General features: G+C 36.4%; 1 protein-coding gene across 3 annotated transcripts in view; it reads right to left on the bottom strand.

Annotated features, from left to right (window-relative positions):
* Positions 1-5060: 5060 nt before the first annotated feature.
* The window catches only part of ATF1 (activating transcription factor 1), a 65751-nt gene continuing 54255 nt past the window's right edge, over positions 5061-16556 (bottom strand). For 2 of the 3 annotated variants that reach the window (XM_006052627.3, XM_006052628.3), the window contains 4 exons: positions 15206-15336; positions 11658-11840; positions 11411-11570; positions 5061-6553 (listed from right to left, as the gene is read on the bottom strand). In XM_006052627.3, coding sequence (XP_006052689.1) covers positions 6409-6553; positions 11411-11570; positions 11658-11840; positions 15206-15336 — 619 coding nt within the window. In that variant the 3' untranslated portion in view covers positions 5061-6408. Of the gene's footprint in view, positions 6554-8647; positions 8770-11410; positions 11571-11657; positions 11841-15205; positions 15337-16556 lie in introns of all 3 variants that reach the window. The other variant, XR_003108903.3, reaches the window with a different exon arrangement.

The raw sequence follows: 16556 nt of genomic DNA, 5'->3' as shown, positions 1-16556 counted from the left end.
CTTCTCCAGGGGATCTTCCCAACCGAGGGATCAAACCCAAGTCTCCTGCATTGCAGGCAGATTCTTTACCAGCTGAGCCACAAGGGAAGCCCTCAAAATTTGTTGAGACTTATTGTCCATATTATATGGTTCTACTTTCATAAATAATACTTATGTGTTATTTATAGTTGCATTTTCTACATCAAATTTCGTTGATTAAAAGATGTATGTTTTCCACATTGAAACATCTCTGAAATCAAGTATGCATCTGGCCATCAATGGCATGGTATAGTTTAACTGGCAATGGCCTTTCCTTCTTAGTGGTACTTAATAGCTTGTCTTATAATCAGTGATGGCTTACAGATGATGAAATTCAGTATGTCAGGCCAAGTTTTTTCATTGTTCAAATCTCTATACTGATTGCTACTGCTGCTGCTAAGGCGCCTCAGTCGTGTCCGACTCTGTGCAACCCCATAAACGGCAGCCCGCCAGGCTCCCCCGTCCCTGGGATTCTCCAGGCAAGAACACTGGAGTGGGGTGCCACTGCCTTCTCCGCTATATTGATTACTTTCCTGCTTTTTGTATCAATTATGAGAGAGGTATATTAAATTCTACTGAGATTATGAATTTTTTTCTCTTATTTCTGCATTTTGCTTAACATCTTGACCCTGTATTATTAGGTGCATGTAAGTTTAGATGTATTTTTATCTTCCAAGTGAGTTAAAATCTTTTTATAGTGACTCTTTTGTCCCAAGCCATAATTTATGTTCAACATAAATATAGCTGTCAGCCCTGGGATTTCTTTAGAAGGAATGATGCTAAAGCTGAAACTCCAGTACTTTGGCCACCTCATGCGAAGAGTTGACTCATTGGAAAAGACTCTGATGCTGGGAGGGATTGGCGGCAGGAGAAGGGGACGACAGAGTGTGAGATGGCTGGATGGCACCACTGACTTGATGGACGTGAGTCTCAGTGAACTCCGGGAGTTGGTGATGGACAGGGAGGCCTGGCGTGCTGTGATTCATGGGGTCGCAAAGAGTCGGACACGACTGAGCGACTGATCTGATCTGATCTGATATTTATGCTTTGTGCTTTCTTTTGGCTAATAATTGGCTGATATAACCTTTTCCATGCTTTTACTTTCAACCTTGCTATATCCTTATATTTTAGGGATATAAACAACATATAGCTGAATTTTGTTTTCTAATAAAACATGGCAGTCTTGAACTAAAGTGCTCAGTGCATTTACGTTTATTATGATTACTAATAGCCATAGATTTCTATAATTTTGGGGGGGAGGCAATTTGTCCTGCCTGTTTCTTTTGGATTAATGAGGGTTTTTTAATGGGTATAGGTTTCTAGATTTCTTACACATGCAAATAATGTAGTGAAAAGTAGAGGGGGTCTTCCAATGTCCTCCGTCATTTCTGCAAGGAGTTTGAGCTTGTGAAACACCATGTTTCATGTTTAATTAGTATCCTTCACTGAGCAGTTAATTCCTCAAAATTCTGATTGCTTATTTATGATGGCAGTGGGTAGTGGTGAAAGAAATTATGACTTTTCTTTTTAAAATTCATTGCAGGTCTGTTTTTGTTTACTGTTTTATCAACTAAGCCTAAGCTTTCTTGCACATCTTATGAATTAAAAAAAATTTTTTTTTCTTGGCAAGTATTTTTTTTCAGAAATGATGGTAAATTCTGAGAATTGTCAGCTGATAAAAAAAAAATTGCTCTCATATTCAGGTTTTTTCCAAAAGATAAGTATTACTTTATCATAGCTAAAATCCTAAACTTTCTTTGGTCTTCTTGATCTTTCATTTGAGGAATTAAAGTACCATTTATAAACTTCTAAAAGAGATACTACAGTCTGATATGTTATTTATGGGTTCATGTGGTAAAGATAAAAACACGGACTGGTTCCACACTGAATTCATGATAGTGGTTTCCTTCAGGGAGGGAAACTGGACTAGGGAAAGAAAGATGAGGAGTTTATCTGTGCGTTTTTTCTTATTCAGAAAATGAGCTGAAGGCAACAAAATGTTAACATTTATTAATTCTGAATGGTGCACGTACAAGGATTTGTTATGTTAACTTGTGTAGTTTTCTATGTCATTTTTAAAGTTTGTAAAACTTCTGTGATTTTTAAAATGGAGGTTGCCATCTAGTGGACACATTTAAATAGAACGTTAAAAATCTGTGCTATTCTAGTGCAGATTCAGTGAAGCTTTTCAGGCTTTCCAGCACATGTTAAGAAGGTACGCTCTAGATTAAGACCACAGACTTTGGAGTTGATCAAACTTAGGTCCAAACCCTAGTTTTGCTATTTACCAAGTAACCCTGGGTAGAATAACATTAGTTATAGAATCTGCCTGCAGTGCGGGAGACCCGGGTTCGATCCCTGGGTCAAGACGATCCCCTGGAGAAGGAAATGGCAACCCACTCATCTTGCCTGGAGAATCCCATGGACAGAGGAACCTTGTGGCTCAGCTGGTAAAGAATCCGTGGGTAGACCTGGCTCTGATCCCTGGGTTGGAGAGGGTAAAGGCTGGAGAAGGGAAAGGCTACTCACTCCAGTATTCTGGGCTGGAGAATTCCATGGACTGTATAGTCCATGGGGTTGCAGAGTCAGACACAACTGAGTGACTTCCACAGTCAGTGGGGACACAACATAGTGACTACCACAACAATAGAGCACTCCTTTAAACTGGGTAAGGACTGCCCTAGACTGGGGGTACAGAAAAGCAGAAGATGCAGGCTCCCCTTCAAGTTTAAAATAAAGGTGTGTGTTGTTGGGGGTAAGGGTGTATGTGTTGTTTTATAGTGAATGGTTAGAGGTTAGGTTTAAATCCCAGATCCCTAGTTATTAATACTCATATAACCTTAGTTAGATATTAATGTCATCCTGTGAGACTGGTACTTACCTAAGTTCCATAAGAGATACAACTCTTCCTTGTCTGCCACTCTTCCTGTAATGCTTGGCATGTAAAAGGCCTTCAATAAGTATCTTCAGAATGAATGTCTACTTTAATAGTTTCTTATGCTGGTGGCTCAGATGGTAAAGTGTCTGCCTACAATGCGGGAGACCCGGGTTCAATCCCTGGGTCGGGAAGATCTCCTGGAGAAGGAAATGGCAACCCACTCCAGTATTCTTGCCTGGAGAATCGCATGGACAGAGGAGCCTGGTGGGCTACAGTCCATGGGGTTGCAAAGAGTCGGACACAACTGAGCGACTTCACACACACACATGCATAGTAATTACTCAATAAATAGTAGATGTTAAGGAAATGGTAAAACTGTTCATGTTATATATATAGGTAACTCAATTTTGTAATAAATGTATATTTATATTTTAAAACATATATACTTATTGAAGGCAGCAAAGTATCACATATATCCATCAATTTTGAGGAAAAGGATCTCAACCATGAAATGGCAAAGACTTGGTCTCTAATCCCTGTGTTTGCTGTAAAGAAATGTACATGAATAAAAAGGGACTGAGTTACCAGAATCTCTTAAAAAAAGAGTTAAATGGCCTACACCTCCTTCAACTGACTCTCAAAGATTTCTGCCAAGGACTTCCCTGGTGGTCCAGTGGTTAGATCCCACCCTTCCACTGCAGGGGGCGTGGCTTCGGTCCCTAGTCAGGGAACTAATATTCCGCATGCTATTTTGCATGCTGCATGGCATGGCCAAAAAAATATACTTCTGCGAAACACTCCCTAGAGTGGGCTTCTGAATTCTACAACCTTGATTTAAGTGTTCCTTTACTTTCTTTATAGGAAAAAGTTTTGAGGGAAAAAAGGCAGTATTTATTAAAAAATGGTTAAAAAACAAATTTGAGTAATAGTAAATAATACGATTACTGCAATTAGACTGTGATATACTTTGACATTTTGTTTCACTATAACCTATGACTTTTCCTTTAACTTAGTCAGTCAAATTCACTCACTTTGTATCATTTCAGCATCTGGGAATCTGAATTGCAATTATAACTTTATAATTCCAAGGCATAATATATGTTTTAACTGGAGAAAAACACAGCCAGTAACTTTAAAATAGTAATTGCTGAATGAAAAAACAAGTATGTTAAGATTTCTGAAGCTTTAACACATGTCCATTCTTCACAGAAGAGGAATAAAATTAAAGGGATTTTTTTTTTTTTTTTAAAATCTTATATGCTCAAGGATGCATTTGTGGGCAGTAATGTTATTTCCATCAATGTAACAAACTGTAAGTGATAATTTACTTATAAATTCAATAGTAAATTGAACTAAGGAAATAATTTCATTGGTCTCTCAAACTTTTGAAATCTTAATTTCAGGCTTGTAGTATAATCACCTTTAAAGTGTCATAAGCCTTATAAATTGGAATGCATTTATGGACTCCTCAGTGGCTTGTCCAAGCCTGTTACATACAGCTTAACTACATAATGTGAACTAGTGAGCAAGACCCTACACCAGAAATGTGTAGGCTGTGGAGAGTTTACAATATTTGTGTATGTCCAGTTGCTAAGGCACTAAGAGCTAGGCTACTGGAGCCAAATGCAACATCCACCCAATAAATTAACTTTTAAAACACTCTTGATATAACCCACTGACCCCATACCCCTAATATTCTTTAGCCTGATGGGGCCACTGTTTTGAGACTCAGGCTTTAGAATAGTGATAGAAGTAATTTCACTGGTGTTCAGACTTTTCTTTCTTTTCATAAACTGCTGAGAAATCCACAAAAAAAAGTCCCATTTTAAAAGATCAACAAAAAGTCCCATTCTAAAAGACCCTGACCCTGTTAATGAAAAATTTTATTAGAATAGATTTATCAATTAAAATTTCTACATGACAGGCCCCTTAACCATGTCCTAAACACTTGTAGAACAAAATATTTAGCTATCTTTATTATAATTGGTTCTGACTGAAGCAAAACATTTAAACATATCCCCTTCTTAAAATAGGTTGTGCAGCCCAGATTTGTAAATTTATCATTTCAAAACTAGGAATGCACTATAGTTAGTATAATTAACAAAATGGTTATCAGGAAGCTTGTCATTCATATATCAAGCAATGTATTTTATATTCAGCAAACTTAATTTTATCAAATGTCCTTTAATTTCATACACAACAATATGATACATATTGTATAAGAAGCGCACAATAGTTTTGCAGTACAATTTCAAAGTGTATACAAATTGGAATACAGAGGTTGAACAGTGGTGTGCTGACAGCATTTCTGAACCTTGGATAAACTGCACACAAAACTTACAATCCAAATATCAGCCAATCTGGAAACTTTGCTTCCCATGATATAAAAATGATACTTTGAGATGCAAAATATTTTTTACTAACAAACTATATAAACATTTAAAATAATCATTAAAAACTTAACTTTAGAATTTATAAAGATTAGCTATAAAAATATATTGGCAGTCACTTTTCTTATAAATGTACCATTCACTACATTACAAAATAGTCTCTAACATAAAATTGCCTTAGTAACTGTATTTAGAATCTGATAAACCTTACATTAAACTGATTATAAAATCCTCTTGGAAAACTTTGGTATGCATCTTCAGAAGGTTTTCAAAATACTCTATCTTAAGGGCCTGTAAACATTCCATTCTATTAAAGCACAACAGAGTAAGTAATGTATATTCAACTGCATACAGAATATAGAATCAAAAAACAATTTATTAAATATTTGTAGAAAATCACCATTCCCAGAGTAACCAAAAAACTATTTTAAAAGTATCAAACTTTTAAACAATTCTTTTTCCATTCTGATAAAAAATGTTACAAAATCACCATACTCCATTCATGTACCTTAGATGTCTTTTAGGACAAGGCCTCAAAAATTGTCAACCTAGTCTCAAAACCCCTCCTGAGTCCAACAGACTTTTAAAAACCCATTTGAGACCTGACAACGGAACAAGTATATATAATCAAGATACATAATTTATATATTTAGTTATGTATTAGCTTTTCTTTTCTATTTGCAATGTAGAATTTATTGGCAGAAACAGAACACACACACACAATTGAAGAAAGAAAAATTTTAGGAAACAGAAATGCAAACCTGTAAGGGTAAACTGATTTATTTTTAAAGATTTGATTTACCAAATTTCATCTTATCTACCGTTTTTGGAATATTGGCAACTATTGTTATTTAGAAAATTCGAATTGGTGAAAGTTCATTTCAAATGTTTCTTGAGTATGTTTAATTTTTACAGAGCTTCCAGTTGTGCCAGTAACTTCCTTGAGGTCTTTTTCCACTTTATCCTCTGTCACCAGATCTCTCGTGTAAGGTATTTTCTCTTTGAGTTGTAAAAACCTAAATAAAAAGCTTCATTTTTGACCTTTTAATTCATAAAACTCCACTAAAAAGAAATCCATCTAATTTTTAGGCAAGTCCACAAAAATATTTTCTTTCTTAAGAATCAAACACTTTTATTAGAATAAAGATCCTTCAAAGTTTTTAACTCTTCTATTAGAGTTTTGTTTTGATTTTCCAGAACTGCGACTCGATTTTCCAGGCATTTCACATATTCTTTCTTCTTTCTGCGACATTCTCGAGCAGCTTCTCTAAATATAAGCATTAAAAACCAATGTTAGAAAAAAGTTCAAATTCTTTAAATGGTAAACGTGTGCTGTGTGTGTGCTAAATTGCTTCAGTAGTGTCTGACTCTGCCACTCTATGAAATGCAGCCCGCCAGGCTCCTCTGTCCATGGAATTCTCCAGGCAAGAATATTGGAGTGGATTGCCATTCCCTTCTCCATGGGATCTTCCTGACCCAGGAATCGAACCGGCATGTATTATGTCTATTACATCTAACCTGCATTGGTAGGCAACTTCTTTACCACTTGCACCACCTGGGAAGCCCAGGTGAAAAAAGTTAGAAAAAAGTTCACATTCTTTAAATGGTAAATGCACTTCAGTAATTTTCCCTGGTCATCCTTTTTTTCCCCTCATTAAAACAAAATTAGGGTATCATCTATATACAGTGAGTGCAGAATTCAATTTGCTATGGCAAATGCATGCATGTACCTATATAACCCACACATCCATCAAGTCAGACATTTTTACTGCCCCAGAAGTCCCCTCATGCCCATTCTCCCCAAGCAACTACTGTTTTGATTTTTTTTATCACCAGAGATGAAGTTTTTCCTATTCTATAACAGAACTTCCTTCAGACAACAGTTATACAGAATGCACTCTTGTGTCTGGTCTCCTGTCACTCAGTATATTTTTGAGGTTTATCCATACTCCACTGTATGGATATCATTACAATTTGTTTATCCATTCTGTTGAGCCATTTACTAGTTTTAGCTGCTACGCATGTCCTTGGGCCAGTCTCTGAGAACATATGTCCCATTTCTCTTGGATAAACACCAAGAAGTGAAATGTATGGGTCCTCTGGTTAACTTTGGACATATAAATCCTCTAAACTTCAATTTTTAATTATAAACAATGCTTTGATACTCAGTTTTGCACATGCCCTGTTAGAATATTTCTGTGGATTTTCATTGAAGTTTTATATAATATACAAAAAGTAGAAAAGTATTTTGAATTTTTTTTTGAACTAAAAACTGAAGATATTATTATCTGCAACTTGCTTTTTTTGACACATACTATTTTAATGTCTCTATATTGGTACACAGTTCTTTGTCATGCAGACATTTCATTGTTAATTTCACTTCCCTAACTACTAGTGAAACAGAACATCTTCAAAAGTTTAACAGTCTCCTCTGGGTCTGCTCTTATTTATTTGCCTGTTCATTCATACTTTTTGCCTATTTTACATTTAGAAATTACTAGAAAGACACACAACCTAAGAACTCTCAATGAATTATACATACTAACCCATGATCTGTTTCTACATAATTTTCTAATCTACCACTTGATTTCTGATATTTTTATTTCTTATATGATAAATTCTCTTTTTTAGTCTTTTTCTTGGCTTAGATTAATTAGAAACTACCAAGCACTATATATTCCTAAATTTTATTTTCAAGATTTTATTGCTTAATTTTCAGAGTTTTCTTTAATCCATCTGTAATTACTCCTGTATGTGGTATAAAATAGGAGTCCAATTTAATTTTCTTCTGGATGTGGAGTTGTGTATCATTTCAAAAACATATTCAACTTTTTTTCAGTTGGGTTGTACTTATTAATTCAGATGATCTTTATATTTTTTCAAAGAAATCTTTTTTTGGGGGGGCAGATATGTTGCTAGTATCTTCTATAGGTTTGAAGCTTATATTTTCAGTCACTTTCTTTTAATGAAAATAAGTTAACTGATTTTAATGAAGATTCATCAGTCTTTCATGTTAATTTTTTATGTGTGTGTTATTTTAAGGAATCTTACCTACACTTGAAACTGTGAGATTATATATTTTCAACCTAAAAGTTTTTTAAAATTTCACCTTTCACATACTCTTTAATTCATCTGCTATGGTGTGAGGAAGAAATTTGAAATTTTTTCACATAAAGTAATATCCTAGCATCATTTATTGGAGTCCCTCCTTCCCCCAATAATCTGCCCTACCAAGGTTTCATGTATTCACCGATGTGTTTCTGAGCTCTCTACTCTATTTCACTAGTGATTTTGTTTACCTCAGTGCCAGTATCACATTATTTTAATTCACGGTTTAAACAAGATTTGATTATCTCCTCACCTTATTCTTGTCTGGAATATTTTGGCTGCTCTTGACCCTTTTTACTCTTCTATAAATTTTAGTATCAACTTGTCAAGTTCTTCAAACAACCTGTTTGGGTTTTGATTGGAACTGCATTGAATCTATGGATCAATTGGGGGGAAAAATAGTCATCTTTATAATACTGAGTTTCTATATCTGTGGACATAGTGTATTTCTCCATTTATTTATTAGATCTTCTTTAATGTCTCTAAAAAACTATTTTCCATAAGTGTCCTGGACATCTTTTGTTAGATTTATTCTCATATATTTCATTTATTGATAATATAAGTATCTTTTAAATAACTATTTACCGAACTTTTTATTGCTGATGTGAAGAAGACAGTTGATCTTTGAAACTGATTTTATATCTAGTAACCTTATAAATTCATTACTTACAGTAATCCTCTAAATCCAATTTGTTTTTTTTTTAAATCAGGCAATCATACAAAAAATAGTAACAGCTTTTATTTTCTTCATTTAAATCCTTGTAATATCCCCTCTTTTTTCCTGATTTACTAAACTGGCAAGGATTTCTAGTATAGTGTTGAAGAGAACTGGTTCTTTTTCATTTCTAGAGAGTTTGAAGATTATTCTCCTGGATATTCTAAGCAAATGAATATATCTTTGCTAAAATTAAAATAGCAGTTTTACTTTTCTTCTCCAATTTTTATCGTTTTTATAGTCTCTTGATCTTTGATGATTTTCAATGACTTCCTTTTCTAAATATGAAAAACATGCTTCTTTCCGTCTGTCTTATTAGATAACGGAAGACTTCACAACACTCATTCTGTTGTCTGCTCTTTCTGCTGACTCTTGCTTCTAAAAGGCTGTGTGGTATTCCTCAAGACTCTGGACCCTAAAACCTGGACCCATGAATTTAAATCCTACCTCTTATCACTTACTGGGCAGTGTAACCTTGGTCAAGTAACTAGACTTCTCTAGGCCTCAGTTTCCTCAAGAAAATGGAAATAATTTTTTGTGAAAATGGTCTAAGGGCTTGGCATATACAACGGAGGCCTAATTCTTTGGGTATTCTGATTTTTCAACTTGTATTTGTTAGAATTCAATGTGTAGGAATTCTTTAGAGCCTGTGTTGAGGTTGCCTTCTCCAAGCAACTGGGGGCCCTATGAACCCTCATCCATTATTTATCTTTTTTTTTGGACTGCATTGGATCTTTGTTGCTGTGCGCGGGGGCTATTCTCTAGTTGTGGTGCGTGGGCTTCTCATTGTGGCAGTTTCTCTTGTTGCAGAAGACAGCTGTAGGGCGCACAGGCTCAGTGGCTGTGGCACACAGGCTCAGTTGCCCTGTGGCATATGGACCTTAGTTCCTGGACCAGGGGACTGAATCAGTGTCCCCTGCAGTGGCAGGCAGATTCTTAGCCACCAGACTATCAGGGAAGTCCTGATACCCATTTTTTAAGTTACAATTCTCAGCTTATGGGTGTAGATCTTCTTGGGTCTTGACCTCAAGGAAGAAAATCTTTGATCCAGTTCTCCAAGCTGGAGTCCCTACACTCTGTCCCTGGTCCCCTCTGCATACAAAAGCTATGCCAATTACAAAGATCTGAACTTATCCCCAGGAATATATAGCAGCTGCTTCAGTGCTTATTAACATCATGGTCCTGTGCTTCTGGTTCATTTCTAACCTCAACAGATCTCTTTCTGCATGCTCATCCAATCATGTAAAGGAATGGTTTTTATATTTCATCAAGCTTTTAAAAATATTATGCAGCTGAAATTACATTGTCAGAAAGAGAAGTCTCACTCTAGTAATTTTTAACAAGTCTTCTGGGTTTCCTAGGTACACAATCATATCATCAACAAAGAAATAGGATTCTTTTCTAATATTTACATGACTTATTTCATTTACTTGTCTTACTGTATTTGTTGGAACCTCCAAAACAAAAGATGGTCTCTGCCTTGTTTCCAATTTTATTTACAGTGACAATTGCTCCATTTTTAGTAAAACATTTTATCTTTAAGTAACTAAGTGTATCCATCTGCTCCTTTATGGTAATTTTTATTGCTCTAGAAAATTATCCTTTTATTCTGATTTTCTAACTTACTCAAGAGGATCTGAAAATAGAACTTTATTAAAATTTTAAAACTTTGTTGTAATCTGTAGCTATTTACCCTTTTTTGTTTCTAATATAGTTCATTGGTATCTTTTTTCTTCTCCCCTGAACACATTGCAAAAAGCTATCCATTAGATTATTTTTTTCAAAGAATTAGTTTTAATACCAGATGTACATGAGATGCAAACAGCATTGTTTAAAATATACAGTAAATGCAAGGTAATGTTTCTGGGGGTTAAATGACTACTACATTTTCACGATCAAAATTCATTTTTAAGAACTATTCTGTATCCATAAGTATACTAGGTATTATGGCAGAAACCTAGTAATTCTTCCCTATTCTTACTCTAGTCAACAAACAGCAAGCAGCAAATTATTATTTTCACTTAACTTTGTCAACCCAACAAGAACAATACTGTTTAAAAAAGTTTTTCTTAAGAGTGCTATTTGAAGAACACAACAGAAATGGAAGAGCTCTAGGTCACATATTAATAAGAGACTGTGCAAAGGGACTCACTGAGCTGCTAGAAACATACAAGACAGATTAACAATTAAAATAGAACTGATATAAACTCTTCTCATTTCTAACATACAATCTCAGTTAAAATCTTTCTGAGATTTATAAAAACGCTTCGCCCATTCTGATAGTATAATTTTACTACTTACCTGTTTTTCATCAACCTTATTTCTCTTTTCAGTTGGGGGTCATCTGTCTTGGATGTCTGAGATGTAAGGGTCACGGGAGACGTCATCACCACGGTCTGTGGTAGTGAAGTAGCTGAAGGTGTAGTACGGATCTGATATGTCTGCATATCTCCTGACGCAGCTGTGTGGTCCAAAGAATGAGTTAAAATTCATATGTGTCTTTGAAAGTACTCTGGAATGCTTTCCATAGATACTTAAGCATACTTACTTTGTACAACAACCTGGTTGCTGGGCACAAGTATTTGTTGTCCATCAGAAGTCTGTGCATACTGGAGAATTGTTGTACCTTGCTGAGTACTGCCTGAATTTGTCATGGTTAATGTCTGAAGGCCCTGTACTCCATCTGTGCCTGGACTGGCCAGCTGTAAGGCTCCATTTGGGGCAATGGCAACTTTAACCAAAGAGAAAACATAGCTAATGTAAGGCTATATAACATACTTATTACAAAGGATTGGCGAACAAAACAATCGCTTTTTATTAAAACAGGTTTAAATGCAATTTCACTTGATGACTGTTGGTTACTTTAAGTGAGCTACATGTAAAAGAAGGAAAATTTGGCATTTCTTGATAAAATTTTGTATTTCAGATAAAAGTTTGCACTAATCTTAGTCTTAAATTATAGAATAACTGGTCATTTTGGGCTCTATGGAGCACTACACGCTAATTGTTAATGTTGTCACAGCAGTTCTGGGCATGAGAAGGGGATACCACTGACAACTAACTTTTAAAGCAAAAGTAAGTAGAAGGAAAGAGTAACATAGTCTGTAATTTTTATTTAAAAGCATTAGAAAGATTTTATCTTAAAATTTTTTGACTAGGTAAGTGTGCCTATGGAATCCAGAAAGGATAAAAGGTTACATAATGAAAAAATAAACCTTCCTAGGCCTTCTCAGCTCCACTCTCCAGTGGTGACACTGTTTCTAGTTCTCCTCAGCCTTCCCCTATTGCCACACCACATACTCCCATATAGTTTATAAATGACTTCAGAAAAGACATTCAAGTTTTTTAGATGTAGACATTTGTTTTAAATTTACAGTAGCAATTACTTTCATCTCTTTCCCTGTAACAGACACTACATACATACATGCTGCTGCTACTGCTGCTAAGTCACTTCAGTCGTGTCCGACTCTGTGCGACCCCATAGACGGCAGCCCACCAGGTTCCCCTGTCTCTGGGATTATCCAGGCAAGAATACTGGAGTGGGTTGCCATTTCCTTCTCCAATGCATGAAAGTAAAACGTGAAAGTGAAGTCGCTCAGTCATGTCTGACTCTTAGAGACCCCATGGACTGCAGCCCACCAGGCTCCTCTGTCCATGGGATTTTCCAGGCAAGAGTACTGGAGTGGGGTGCCATCACCTTCTCCGACATACATACATAAATATATATAAAAAGGAAAAGTCTGGCCTTCCCTGGTGGTCTGGTGGTTAAGAATCTGCCTTGCAAGGCAGGGGACACCAGTTCGATCCCTGGTCTGGGAAGATCCCACAAGCCACAGGGCAACTGCGCCGGCCTGCCCCTGAGCCCATGCTCCATAATAAGAGAAGCTGCCACAGTGAGAAGACTATGCACTACAACCAGAGGGCAGCCCCTGCTTTCCACAGCTAGAGAAAGACCGCACGCAGCAGTGAAGACCCAGTGCAGCCGATAAATAAAAAATAAAATATATTAAAAAAAAAAAGTAAAGGGCCCATTATCCCTATTTATTCCACTTGCCATTTCCTACCACCCTCTTGAGGTAACCATTATTTCTGGTGCACATCCTTCCTGGCATCTCCCTATGCTCATATAGACTGATATATAATATCAAAATACAGGGACTTCCCTGATGGTCCAGTGGTTAAGAATTGCCTTGCAATGCAGGGGACAGTACCCTGCACGTTCATCCCCTGTCGGGGAACTAGGATCCCACATGCTGCAGAACAGCCAGGCCTGTGTGCTGCAGCGACTGAGCCCGTGGGCCACAACTAGGGAGTCCGTGGGCCACAACTAAGACCCAATGCATTTATCTATTCACACACATTACAGATACACATCCTCTGATTTATGCCAATGTATACATTAATACAGAATTGTTTTCATTTTTGCAATATATCTTCCTGTACTTGATTAACATATGTATTTACCTGGTTGAATTTACTCTCTATCTGTACTATTCAGTATAGTGGCCATGGGCCACATATGGCTATTTAAATTAATTAAAATAAAAAATTCAGTTCCTCAGTCTCACCAGGTGCTCAGTAGTCACACAGCTTAGGAGCTATTGTACTGAACAATGCAGATATAGAACATCTGCATCACCAAGGAAGTTCTGCTGCATCAAACTGCCCTTAATACAACATGTACTGTTCTGTACTTGGATTGTAACATATGAAATACTGGCCTAAGTTTCTATATAGTTTTCATAATAATAAACCATGTATCATAACTTTTGCTAATATGCTGTCTTAAATATTTGGGGAAATAATAATACATGTATGATTAAAAAAATTCAGTTTTGTTTAAAATGAAAAGTGAACCTCCCAACTGCTTCTAAGCTCTGCTCCTAAGTTTCCTTCCTTGCAACCACTTTTCCCAGTTTGTGTTCTCAAAAATATTCTATATATGTTCTTAAAATTACATGTTCATAACACATTTTACTGAAAGCCTACTATGTGCCAGACCCAATAGGCCAAGGTTATAGTTGTGAACAAGACAAAGTTCACTCCCTCAAGGAACTATATTCATAAATCAAATAAGCTAATCTATAATTATATATATTCTATAATTAAACAAATATACTTTAATGCATTTACATGTAATTATATTGGAAAAGTACCTAAGAAAATAAAGGGTGGAGCAATATATTTTAGCCACAGTGGTCTCTCTGAGGAGGTGACACTTAGGCAGAGCAAGAGTGAGGATGTAAGCATGTGAGGATCTGGGTCAAGAACGTGCAGGTGGTAGGGATGACACCTCCAAAGATCCTGAGGCAGAAATGAGCTTCATGTGTTTAAGCAGCAGCAAGAAAGTCTGTGTGGCCAAATGGCATCAAGTGGAGGAGATGAGACCAGAGTAGGCAAAGCCAGATCCTGAATGTAGGACTTGTAGGACTTATTCTAAATGTGTCAGAAAGCCACTGGAAGATTTTGAGCTGAAGTGGTGTAATCTAATAGACATTTAAAATAAACTGCTTTAGCTGCAATATCGAAAACTATCAGAGCAAGAATGGGAAGCAAGATAACTAATCGGATACTGCAGTAGTTCAGATGACAGTATAAACCCAGGTGGTGGAGATGGTGAGAGGTGGTTAGACAGGACAGCTGTTTTGTGGCAAGAGCCAATTAGACTTAAAGAACAGGGCTTATGAGAGAAGGGAGAGGTTATTTACAAATGGGACAGCACAAGTGAATTTCTTGGGGGTGATGAAGTATCTTGATTGTGGTGGTGATTAGGCAACTCCATCTGTCAAAACTCAGACTTACCCCCCAAATAAGTATGTAAGCTATGTATCACTAGCAAGCTGTGTGACTTTAGGGATAGTAATTGTCTAACTCTCTAACCTCAGTTCCCTCATAAATTGCTAACTGCCCACCCTAAAAAATTGTTGTAGGGAATAAATGAGATAATGCTAAAAAAGAACTCTGCATTATTTCTGACTCAAAATGTTACTTATTACCCTTTAATACTCATCACTATTAAAGCATGACAGTCTACACCAGCTTTTTAGGAAGGTTATTTTCTGTGTCTGTCAGGTGGGAAATGCCTCCTGTACATACTGTACTGTCCGGTGCTGGTCTGATAGATGGGAGTTGGAACAGACATAGACGTGACAGCAGAGACTCCAGGGTTTTCTCCGTCTCCTTTTCTGCCCCGTGTATCTTCAGAAGATAGGTCTTTCAAAATCTTTCTGTGAAAAATAGAACTCTATATTAATGTTGGTAATGAGGACAACTTTACAAAAAGAAATTACTAAACCTCTTTCAATTTCAGGTTAAAAATACAGTGATCTAGTAGACACCTAGAGTCGGACACGACTGAAGCGACTTAGCAGCAGCAGTAAACACCTAAACTGTGGTGTCAAGGAATCATTTGTTTAGCACATACTATTTTTTTACCTCAAGCTAGAGACAGTGAAAGACAAGGAAGCCTGGTGTGTGCAGTTCATGGGGCTGCAAAGAAGCAGACATGACTTAGTGACTAAACAACAAGACGTTGTTTAGCAGGCTGGTTACATTTTAGTTTATGATGACCTGAAAAGAGACAATGAACAAATACCCACAGAGTGCCTTTTCAACAACAAGGCCCTTGTAGAGGTAGAAAAGGTCTCTTTATAGGAGAGGTGGCTCCATTGTGAGTACAAGGTGCTATTCATTTTCTAAACAGTGTCAGTTACCTTTATTTAAAAAGATCAAACTGGGGACTTTCCTGGCGGCCCAGTGGTCAAGAACCCACACTTCCACTGCAGAGGGCACGGGTTTGATTCCTGGTCTGGGAACTAAGATCCTACATGCTGCATGGTGCAGCGATCAATCAATAGATTAAATTTATTTTTTCAACCTTCAACTCTATAATGGAAGAGAAACCCATAGTTCTCAGAAAGAAACAAGGAGATTAAAAATACTACTCTAAGACTGGTGGTTGCCAAGGTGGAAGGGGATGAACTGGGAGTTTGGGGTTAGTGAATGCAAACTGGTAATATTTAGAATGGATAAACAATACCCTACTGTATAACACAGGGCACTATAGTCGATATCTGGTGATAAACCATGTATGTAAAAGAATGTATATATGTGTGTATAAATTAGGGGGATGGAGTCCATTTTCCTAACTTTGATGGAAAGTATAAAAAAAACTACTATAAAAACACAGAGTATCTTGTGATAAATAAAATTCATTATTTTAACAAGAAGTATACTTGACTCCACAAAAATAAGGCAAAAATAAGGGAATGGAAAAAGATGCCTTGCTGAAAAGAAAGGTCTTCCAAAACACAGCTGGGGATGGAAGGAGCATTATTTGTTTCTGAGAAGAAAAGAAAAAATAAATTTTTACTCAAGAATTCCACGTTTGTTGGAGAAAAATTAGAAAACCTTAACTACTTGTGCAAAAACAGTAACAAAAAAAAAT

The sequence above is a fragment of the Bubalus bubalis genome, chromosome 4 (genome assembly GCF_019923935.1).
Source record: "Bubalus bubalis isolate 160015118507 breed Murrah chromosome 4, NDDB_SH_1, whole genome shotgun sequence".
Lineage (NCBI taxonomy): Eukaryota > Metazoa > Chordata > Mammalia > Artiodactyla > Bovidae > Bubalus > Bubalus bubalis.
Note: the sequence above shows the minus strand (reverse complement) of the source record. Positions and strands in the feature narration are given on the sequence as shown.